Here is a 10983-nt window from a genome sequence, read left to right on the forward strand (position 1 = left end):
CTAAAGGGAGATAGATGCCACCAACATCTGGCGGGCTGCTGGTTGCCCATACCTGTGGCAAAGCCAGCCCTGATGGCAATGTTGTGTCTTCCTGCGTTTTTCAGCATCAGTAGTTTTCTATTGCAGAATGCTCCATGCCCGCCCTACTGAACTCAAGTTGCTCTACCCCACTTTTGCAGCCCATTGATCCAATGGAGACCGCACTGTTTCCAGGCAATAGCCAGTTGCTGTTCCACCAAGTAATGGACACAGGAGGAGGTAGCCTCAAATGACAAACTGAGATACACGCTAATGCTTTGTGCTTCTCTAGCCTTGCCTCAGACTGTCTGCTTCATAGTTTTGCCTTGAATTACCGTATTTTTCGCACCATAGGACGCACCGGACAATAGGACACACCGGACAATAGGACGCACTTTGTTTTAGAGGGGGGAGAACAAGAAAAAAAATTCTCCCCCTCTCTGCCCAGCGCCCCTTCAGCAAAGCGGCAGGAGGCACTGCGCAGAGAGGGGGAGAACTTTCCCCCTCTTGTTTTCCCACTCTAAAACAAGGTGCCGTTTAAGGTGCGTTCAGGCGGCTACCTTGGAAGCCTGGAGAGCGAGAGGGGTCGGTGTGCACTGACCCCTCTCGCTCTCCAGGCTTCAGGTTCCTTTCGACCTGCTCTTTGGGGCTGGCGGGGGGAAGCCCGCCACCAGCCCCAAAGAGCAGGTCAGGGAGCAGCGGAAAGGTGCAGTGGAAAGGCTCCTGCCATAGCCGCGCATCACCTCTCCAGCCGGGAGAGGGTCGCGGGGCTATGGCGTCTTCGCTCCATAGGACGCACACACATTTCCCCTTCATTTTTGAAGGGGGGGAAGTGCATCCTATAGAGCGAAAAATACGGTCGCTCGTGACTGTAATTAACTCATAGTTAAGCGCATTGGGCTGTCTTGGGTGGCCTCACTCTTCCTGAAACATAACAAGAGGAAGAGGTCCCCCACAAAAGGGATGCCCAGGGGCAAAAGCCAGACTATGGACCTGCCCTCAGAGGCAAGAGAGTGAGCGCCATGGCTCACAACTCTTCTAGGCAAAATTGAGTTAGAGTTTCCTTAACAAGTCTTTGCCCCAAGTCGTTTCAGTTCCAGCTCAGCTAGATTAGAAATTTAGTGTTTAAAATGGCAGCGGCAGCAGCAACAGCAACAGCAACAACACCCAGAGTCACTCACAGTTGACGTCCAACTGGATCCTCTCCTCTGTTTGCACAGGATGGGTCCCTTGGTTGTAGCTGGCATTGCAGATGAGATTCTGGCCATGGTCTGCAACTGAGGGTATGAAGGTACCGTAAACCTTGATTTCATTTGTCAGCTCACTTGTGGTCCTCGATGTGTTGAGTACAGAAACGCCTCCCCAGGTGAGGTCCACCTGTGAAGAACAACTTCCTGGGGTTGTACAACTGATATTCACTGGATGTCCTGCCCGAAGCTTTCCCGATATCTTTATTTCAGGTTTCTCTGGATTTATGGAAAAAGAAGATGCATAAGTATATAGCGACCTCAACCAGCCTTATATTTGTGATGGCCATTGGCGTCACTTCAGAAAAAGAGATACAGTGGTACCTTGGGTTAAGTACTTAATTCGTTCTGGATGTCTGTTCTTAACCTGAAACTGTTCTTAACCTGAAGCACCACTTTAGCTAATGGGGCCTCCTGCTGCCGCTGTGCTGCCGGAGCACGATTTCTGTTCTCATCCTGAAGCAAAGTTCTTAACCCAAGGTACTATTTCTGGGTTAGCAGAGTCTGTAACCTGAAGCGTATGTAACCCAAGGTACCACTGTAATAGGTTTCTGATAATTTGTTGTTGCTCTTTAAAGCCATGATCCTTTGCTATGTTAGTTCTGTTGGAGACCTGACATACATCCTTTTCTGCACAGCTCTGGACTTCTGAGCACCTTTATGGCAATGTGGGGTATTTTGAGCAAGAAAAGGGGCATGGAAATGGGGACTGATAAGTGATGAGTGGGGAAAGGAGCTTTGCTAATTCCATGGGCAGAAGAATGGGCTGAGGGATGCACCAACATGGAGAGTCAGTCTTTTTTCAGTGAGCATTTGAACTCATCCACACTTGCGTTTCCCCCCACCACTTTCTCCCAGGAAAACCCACTATTTAGCACTGATTCAGAGCAAATGGCAAGTGGCTTGTCCCCAGATTGCCTTTTGTTCTGATTTAATGCAGAAGAGCATGCTTTCTGGGGGGGAGTGGTGGGGTCAAGGCAAAGCCACTCAGAGCCCTCCTAGAAAATATGGAACAAGCAGAAAACCACTCAGATACATGCTTTCCATGGGAAAGACAGAAGTGGGTGTGAGCTCTCTGTTCCATTTCATTTACATTTTTAATTTGTATACTTTCTATATTAATTTACGCAAGGCAGTTTACAAGCTGAAGAAACAACAAAGTAGACCGCAAAGATCACACACCTAATAATCTGATCCAATGGGGAAAAAAGTCATAATAAGAACATAACTTTAAAACTAACAACTTTTATTAGGGTTGAAACTTTGTCAAAGTTGTTGAGCTATTTTTAAGAAAATTCAACAAAATATACACTTCCGACACAGCTTGCCATACATCCAGATTTTCCCAGACGTTCCAGTGATTTCCGCCTGGGCACTGTTTCCGATGACCAAATCCCGGACGTATGGCAACCCTAACTTATATATATATAAAAACAATATTCCATGATCCATTAGAATACAGTGGTACCTTGGAAGTCAAACAAAATCCCTTCCGGAAGTCTGTTCGACTTCCAAAACATTCAGAAGCCGCATCAGACGTTCAGGTTGTAAAGAACGTTTGCAAACCGGAACACTCACTTCCGGGTTTGTGGCATTTTGGAGCCAAAATATTCGAGTCACAAGGCATTCCAGAACCAAGGTACAACTGTATAACAGCCAACAATGCTCAAAATCTCAAGGGCTTTTCCCAGTACTCTGGAAGAAATACAGAAAATTCTTGTTTTCCCAAGCTGTCTTAACGGGTTAGATTAATTGGGGGGTTTTAAGCACAGGTGTTGGTTCATACACATCAGATTTTAATTTTCTGGTGCTTCTCTCCCAGCGTAGGTGATACCGATGCTTGCAGAGAGGAGCACAGCACTGGGCCACACTGGGGGTGCCAGACACCTTCTTTGCACCCAACAAGTGCCAGTTCATCTGGCTGGGCTTCCCCTGTGTGAATGGGCAGGCACCACAGTGCAGCCCTGCTTGGCTCCGAGGCAGGGAGAGGTCACTCTGGCCGTGTTGGCGGTGAGGGCAAGAGTGCTGAGACAGGTTCCTTCACCCAAAGGCTCAGGGGCAGACAGACAGACAGCAGAGAGCCAGGCATCCTTCCAGCCACTCACCTGCCACTTTCACTAATGTAGGTAAATCTGAGTAGCTAAATCTTATTGCGCCTTTCTCTATTCTGAAATAGTATCCTCTTTCATCGGAGCTTTTGCGAGCATCGTTGATGGTGAGGGAACAGTCTCCTTGTTCCAAGTCCCCCGACAGAAGGAAGCGATTGCCAGCGAAGTATGCTATCCGTTTATTCTCATCATTGGTGGCCACTAGATCATTGTAAGTTCTGCTGCCTACGGTATACCAATATCCATGCAATCCAACACCACTGGTGTCAGTCGATGCTGGGTAAGTGAATTTGCAGGGGATGACGACACAGAACCCCTCCTGTACTCTCACTTCAGGGGGGACAGTCAGGTTGTACCCTGGAAGGCATTGAGCACCTGTGTGGAGGAGACAATAAGAAACTCCATCAGCCTATTCCAGAACACCCACTCCTCCCTGTCCCCCATTACTGGAAAAGACTGGATATTTCAGGGTGTAGACTCTGGGTTCACCCACATTTCCACTTGCCCTGCTCCTTTCCCGCTCTTTAGTGCTAAATGGGAGCAAACATCAATCCAGAGAAAACTTGAATTGCCATATGCTCCAATTGAGCGCTAAAGAGCAGCTTTTCCTGGCAAGAAGAAGCAGGACTAGAGGAAGCATGGATGAGCTTTCAGTCTTCTCTTTACCTTCCCAATGCAGGCAGGTTGAAAGCAGTCCGAAAATGAAGGCTCCAAGGGGATAACTCATCTTGCGTCTCCTTCCAAAAGCTCTTTGGCCCTCTGCTGGAAAGGAGCCCAAGAAACTGAAAGAACAAGCAGGAAAAGTGAGTTCAGAAAGAATGGGTTTGCTTTCGAATAATTTGGGAACTATGCCACTCTCAGCCTGTTTTAATGATTTTATTTCTACAGAGAAAAATATAAAGCACTTAATGATGATGATGATACCTAAGGAGTGTGGATAAAGTAATATAAAATAGTTATCAATATTACACAGATGGTGTGAGAAAAAAGTTAAAAACGAAGATGTGTAACTTATAATTATGAGTCTGGATAGACTTGCTGCAACAACAACAAGAAAGGTTTTAGTGGGCATCTAATACCAGAGGTTGCCAGCCCTAAGTAAGAGCTTTTGGACAGTGGAATAGACTTCCCCGGAGAGGTTGTGGACTCTCTATCCTTGGAGCAGAAGTCTCTAAGCAGAAGTCAGATGGCCATCTGTCCTGAATGCTTTACTCAATATTACTGCATTGCAGGGGGTTGGACTAGATGACCCTCAGGGTCCCTTCCAACTCTAGGATTTTATGATTCTATCAGGCAAGGAGTGCCAAAGCCTAGGTGCTGCCACATTGAATTATTGACTCCTTTATTTGAAAGATTTAAATCACCCATAAGTGTCTTTGATACACAACACACAAATAACTTGTCTGGTTCGTATCTCAGAAGACAATGAGTATATTTTTCAGGGCCCCTCCAGACATCCTTTTCCCCCCATGCATTTATGATGATTTGTGCTCATTGTGCTCTCTGGACAGTCACACGTGATCCTGTTTTCGTACAATAATTTTTATTAGTTTTCAATTACAATAACCCAATAAAAGCCTTATTGGCAACCCAGTCCGTTAGATGAGGGATAAATTATAGAAGTATTATTATTATTATTATTATTATTATTATTACAGTGGTACCTTGGTTCTCAAACACCTTGGTACTCAAACACCTTGGTTTTCAAACGCCGAAAACCCAGAAGTGAGTGTTCTGGTTTTCAAACTTTTTTTGGAAGTCGAATATCCGATGTGGCTGTCAGCTATTGTTTCTGGGGCACCTTCACCAATCAGAAGCTGCTCCTTGGTTTTCGATCATTTCGGAAGTCAAACTGACTTCCGGAATGGATTAAGTTTGGCGCTTTTGGTTTTGCTATTTATTTTGCATTTTTGTTTTTGAGGCTTTTAAGGTTAATTTGTTTTTGTGACTGTGTGGAACCCAGTTCAGCTACTGATTGATTAATTGTGCGTGGAAATAGATAAAAGCCCCCCATCCAAACAATGACTGTCATCAGAGCAGGTAAGAAAAAAAAGTAATTTTAATTTTTATCATCTACAAGACTGTTTTATTTATTTTATACTATAGGACATTGATTATTGCTTTCATTTTATGTAATAATGTTCTCATTAGATCATAAAATTCATGTTAAATTGCTGTTTTAGGGGTTGTTTTTAAAATCTGAAACGGATTAATTCATTTTGCATTACTTTCTATGGGAAAACACACCTTGGTTTTGGAATGCTTTGGATTTCCAGAACAGATTAAGTTTGAGAACCAAGGTGCTACTGTATTATTATTATTATTACTACTACTAATACTACTGCTACTACTACTACTATTATTATTATTTGTTGTTGTTGTTGTTGTTTAGTTGTTCAGTCGTGTCCGACTCTTCGTGACCCCATGGACCAGAGCACGCCAGGCACTCCTGTCTTCCACTGCCACCAGCAGTTTGGTCAGATTCATTTGGTCAGTTTGTAGCTTCGAGAACACTGTCTAACCATCTCGTCCTCTGTCGTCCCCTTCTCCTTCTGCCCTCCATCTTATTATTTACAAAGTCACAAAGCAGGCAGCCACTATTAGATGCCCCTGGGGGTCAGGTGAAGGAATGTCAACATTCCTAGTCACTGGGCGCTTGCAGATGGGCTGTTTGTGCACATCATATTTGGTTGTTATCCCACATTTTCCATTGCAAAGATTCCTTTGCCTTTTTGTGATGAGAAAAGTGAAGGAATCGTTGTGTTAGAAAACGTCTGATAATGACCAGATATGGTGCATACAAACAGCACAAAAGTCCCATGGAAAAGTGATGGGTAATTGAAACTGGAAAGTGCAGGATGACAACCTTTAGCTGGCAATGCCATGTGACTGTTGCCCAGATGTATCAGGATCAATGCTCTGTAAACTGGTGATGTCACAGAACCTGCAGCAACATGCAAGCACTGGGCAAACATATCATGCGTGCTCAGTAAACAACCAGTCATATACAGTGGTACCTCGGGTTACATACGCTTCAGGTTACATACGCTTCAGGTTACAGACTCTGCTAACCCAGAAATAGTACCTTGGGTTAAGAACTTTGCTTCAGGATGAGAACAGAAATCGCGCCGGTGCGGCGGCAGCAGGAGGCCCCATTAGCTAAAGTGGTACTTCAGGTTAAGAACAGTTTCAGGTTAAGAATGGACCTCCGGAACAAATTAAGTATGTAACCAGAGGTACCACTGTAGATGAGGGATAAATAATAAAAGTACAGTGGTACTTCAGTTTTCGAACATAATCCATTCCAGAAGACTGATTTCCAAAGCGTTCGAAAACTGAGGTGCGGTCTGCCAATTCAATAGATAGAATTGTGAAAAACAACTGATATACCACAGCGGAAGCCATTCGACATCTGAGGCAATTTCGAAAATGGAAGCATTTACTTCCAGGTTTTTGGTGTTTGAAAACCAAAACGTTTGGCAATGGCAACGTCCAAAAACTGAGGTACCACAGTTTTGTTGTTGTTATCATTATTATTAAGGATGTCCCTATTTTCATCAGATAAATGTTGGAGTGTATGCATTATTGAACTGAGAGAACTAAATATTACAACATCTGAGCCACACCAAGTAGTTCATACTGGAGAAATCGACCTAAAGTGCACCCAGTGCCCTTCTGTGGCTGTACGTGATAGGAAGAGATTGAAAGTGGTGGAGAAATCACTGAGTCATGATCAGGATCAGACCAGTGGATGCTTCTCCACCTTCCTGTTTCTCACAGTGCCCACCCAGATGCCGTTGGCAAACCCATAAGCAGGATGTGAGTGCACATGCCGACACCCACTGTTGCTCTCCAGCAACCGGCGTTCAAGGATAAGTTGCAGCCTTAAAACACAAGATTAAAAACAGTTTTTAATCCACTTAAAACTCAGAAATAAGGTGGATCCTAGAAATATACACCTCAGATGTCAAAACAGGGTAAACAGGGGCCTCTTCAGCATTTGAAGAAAGCTGTAATAATGAAGGTGCCAGAGGCAGCTCTGGGGAGGGAGTTTCACAACTTAGGGGCCACCACCGAAAATGCCCTCTCCTGGGCCACCACCACCCTGAGCTTCTGAGGATAGTGGAACAACCAAGATGGCTCCCTTCCTTGATCTTCAGAGCTAAGAGGGTTGAAGGGAAGGAAGAAGTCTTTCAGGTCAAAGTCATGAAGGGCTTTAAACACGAACATGTGGAGCTCCAACTGGGTCCAGATACAAACTGACAACATGCCTAGCAGCCACTGACAGGCTTATCCATAAATTTGCCCATTTCACTTTTAAAGCCAGTGGTTTGTTTTTTCTTTAAAAAATGTTGAGGGGTACTCTCATTTTGACTCAAGAAAATTAGAATGTTATAGTTTAAATCGGGGAAAATAAATAACAGTAAATGGACAGAAGTACAAAGAACATGCATCGGGGTAACAACAGAACTGACAATTCACCGTTCTAGAGAAGAAACGTTTTTGGTGTGGTTTTTTTTAAGAAAGTTTTTTCTCCTGTTGGATTCACAAAATGTTTAAGGGTACACGTCCCCCTGCGTCCCCCCAGAAAAAAGCACCGTTTAAAGCCATTGAAGCTGGTGATCATCACCACATCTTGGGGTAGCGAACCTCATAGTTTAACTATGTGCATTGTGAGGAACCTTTTGTCCGTCCAGAATTTCTCAAGGTTCAGCTTCTTTAGATGGCCCTGAGTTCTAGCATTGGCAAGAGAGGGTGAAAAGAAAAATTCTCTAGTCACTTTTCCCACAACACATATAGTTTTATATACCAATATTGTCTTCTTGCCCTGACTTTTTAGGTTTTGTAATACTAAAGCGCCCCCAATGCAGTCACAGAGCAGGCTGCCACAGTGGCGTAGCGTGGGTTGTCAGCACCCGGGCAAGGCAAGTAATTTGCACCCCCTAACCCGTAGATTTGCGCCCCCTAACCCGTGGATTTGCGCCCCCTAACCGTAACCCCCAGATGTTGCGCCCGGTGCGGCCGGCCCCCCCTGCACCCCCCACGCTACGCCACTGGGCTGCCACTATTAGTTGCCCCTGGGGTTCAGGTGAAGGAATGTCAACATTCCTAGTCAAAGGGCACTTGCAGATGAGCTGTTTGTGTGCATCACATTTGATCCTTATCCCACATTTTCCATTGCAAAGATTCCTTCGCCTTTTTGTGATGAGAAAAGCGAAGGAATCGTTGCGCTAGAAAACGTGGGATAGCGACCAAATATGGTGCATACAAACAGCACAAAAGTCCCATGGAAAAGTGATGGGTAGTTGAAACTGGAAAGTGCAGGATGACAAACTTTAGCTGGCAATGCCATGTAACTGTTGACCGGACAGATCAAGATCAATGCTCTATAAACTGGTGGTGTCATAGGACCTCCAGCAACATGCAAGCTCTGGGCAAGCATAGCCTGAGTGTCCAATAAACAACCAGTCTGGGAACTCCCACAATTCCTTTCTTTCTCTCTCTTCCCTTTATTTTTTCATAAAAATGACTCGCTGGTGACCACCATGTTATACAGGAAAGCAGAGAGGAACCAGAGTGATCGGTTACTAAGATAAACACCCCAAAATGCCTTCTCATAAAGCCCATTCAAATTCCTCTCCCTTCCATTCGTTTCCCTGTTGCACAGCAATTCCATACACAGCATTGTATCTCTTGTTGGTCCTACTCACAGTAAGCCGATCAGAATTAATAGATTTGAACCCTTTGACTCCAGGGTCTTATCTGAGTAGGACTATTGTCAGACACAACCCACAGCATCCCTGTGCATATCTATGCGGAACAGTAAACCTTTGTGGGTTTCTGGGGACATGTGCCTAGGGAAATGTGAATGGATCGTAGACTTAAGTCTCATTAAACAGAAGTTGAGTAACCCTGCTTGGGTTGTACTGTAAATGCCATACAGCCAACTCAAACCACACAACACTCTTCCTAGAACATAAAGTTCTTCATGGGCATTTCAAAGTTCTGCAATTATACATGTGAGAGATTTCAAAAGTTCTGCAATTATACATGTGAGAGATTTCAAAACTGCCACCTGAGTTTCCCCCCCAAAATTAGATCTGTCTCTAAACCTGTTTCAGTACTATTAATCAAAATAGATCTGCACACTTCCTATTCTTACAGGTGGGGTAGAGGTGGGGGTCAGTTACACAAAACTCTTCAGCATTATCTGTAGTACAGAATCCTGTGTGATTTATAAACCTTGCATATACTAACAGCAAGGGCACGTGTCAAAATAAAAATATCATTCAATAGGGTTCCCTCCACTGAGAGGGCAGGAGCGTCATACAACAAGACAGGCCTCTTTTGCGACATTATGAAATTGCTTGTCATATAACCAGGAAATTCCAAAACAACTAACAGGCTTAAGCGCAGAGATATCCCACCTGACTAAGCTGAAGAACCACCACTAATTAAGAAAAGAAATGACTGTAGGAATAAGAAAGCAAATTCAATGAGAGTTAAACACAGCCAACATTATGCACTTCCAAAGTCCTTTTGGTCTCAGCCCTCTGAAAACGATGGCTTCTAAAGCTTCTTATGTTTTGGCAGAATTTTGTATTCAACAAGAAGAAAAATATTCTTACCTGCTTACAATGGCTGTAGTGTTCACCCAAACCCTCGCCAGGAGTCCTTCTGCCAATGAGCCTGACCTGCTCTCTGATCAGAATAGCAATGCCGGGGAGAAGGTTTGCCAGAAATAAATACCTGCAAAAAGCAGAAGTGGTTATGCTTTGCAATCAGTTTTGCAAAGCCGATGGGCCATGAATAGTGAAATACATGATGACGGGTTGGGCAAGCAATGGGTCACTGGGGATGGTTGTTTGAGCATCAGTGATGCAGGATTTGTCTCAAATGGATCTGGGGCATGGGGGCCAAGCCTCTCCTTGTGGCAGATACATTCCCAAGTGTTTTGGCAATAGGTGTATATTCTGAACAGCCTGGAAAATGTATTTTTAACCTGTCCTCATTTGGTTAGAGCGTGGTGCTGATAACACCAAAGTTGCAGGTCCGATCCCTGTATGGGACAGCTACATATCCCTGTATTGCAGGGGTTGGGCTAGATGTTCCTCAGGGTCTGTTCCAGCTCTACAATTCTAATATTCTATTATCTAAATTACAGTGACTGTTACACTTGAGTTACTGTTTCTCTTCTGCTTTGAAGTCTCCTGATCTTTGTCTGAAGGCTGTCTCACTCCTGCAGTTGTGTGCCAAGTGATAACAAACCGAGGGGAGCAGAAATGGATACTATGCTGGGAAAAGACAGGAAATGCAATATCTATTCAGAGGGAATGCAGAGAGAAAAAGGAAACACTACAATTTAAGCAAAAGTTTATGCGAAAGGGGAAAAGGCAGTTTATTCACCTTGCCCTCCACACCCCCACATCAATGGGTTTAAGAGGACATTGCTGTGACTTGGGTTGTGAGAAGGCTTACAGCCAGGCTAGAATAGGGTCGCCATATTTCAAAAAGTGAAAATCCGAAGACAAAAGTTTTGTTGTTGTTGTTGTTGTTGAACTTTTTTGGCAAAAATGCCATTTTTAGGGGAAATCGCTAGAAACGACACT

General features: G+C 44.3%; 1 protein-coding gene across 8 annotated transcripts in view; it reads right to left on the reverse strand.

The window, feature by feature from the left end:
- LOC310684344 (sialic acid-binding Ig-like lectin 13) overlaps positions 1-10110 on the reverse strand; it is a 28815-nt gene extending 18705 nt beyond the window's left edge. For 4 of the 8 annotated variants that reach the window (XR_014514737.1, XM_083455343.1, XM_083455341.1 and 1 more), the window contains exons 1-5: positions 10003-10077; positions 7161-7257; positions 4040-4155; positions 3371-3748; positions 1200-1484 (exon numbers count right to left, since the gene is read on the reverse strand). Coding sequence is in view for 6 of the 8 variants with exons in the window: in XM_083455343.1 (XP_083311469.1) it covers positions 1200-1484; positions 3371-3748; positions 4040-4155; positions 7161-7204 (823 nt within the window). In the remaining 2 variants the exon portion in view is untranslated. Of the gene's footprint in view, positions 1-1199; positions 1485-3370; positions 3749-4039; positions 4156-7160; positions 7258-10002 lie in introns of all 8 variants that reach the window. The other 4 variants (XR_014514736.1, XM_083455344.1, XM_083455342.1 and 1 more) reach the window with 1 other exon arrangement.
- Positions 10111-10983: the final 873 nt, after the last annotated feature.

The sequence above is a fragment of the Podarcis tiliguerta genome (genome assembly GCF_965153285.1).
Source record: "Podarcis tiliguerta genome assembly, chromosome: 8".
NCBI lineage: Eukaryota > Metazoa > Chordata > Lepidosauria > Squamata > Lacertidae > Podarcis > Podarcis tiliguerta.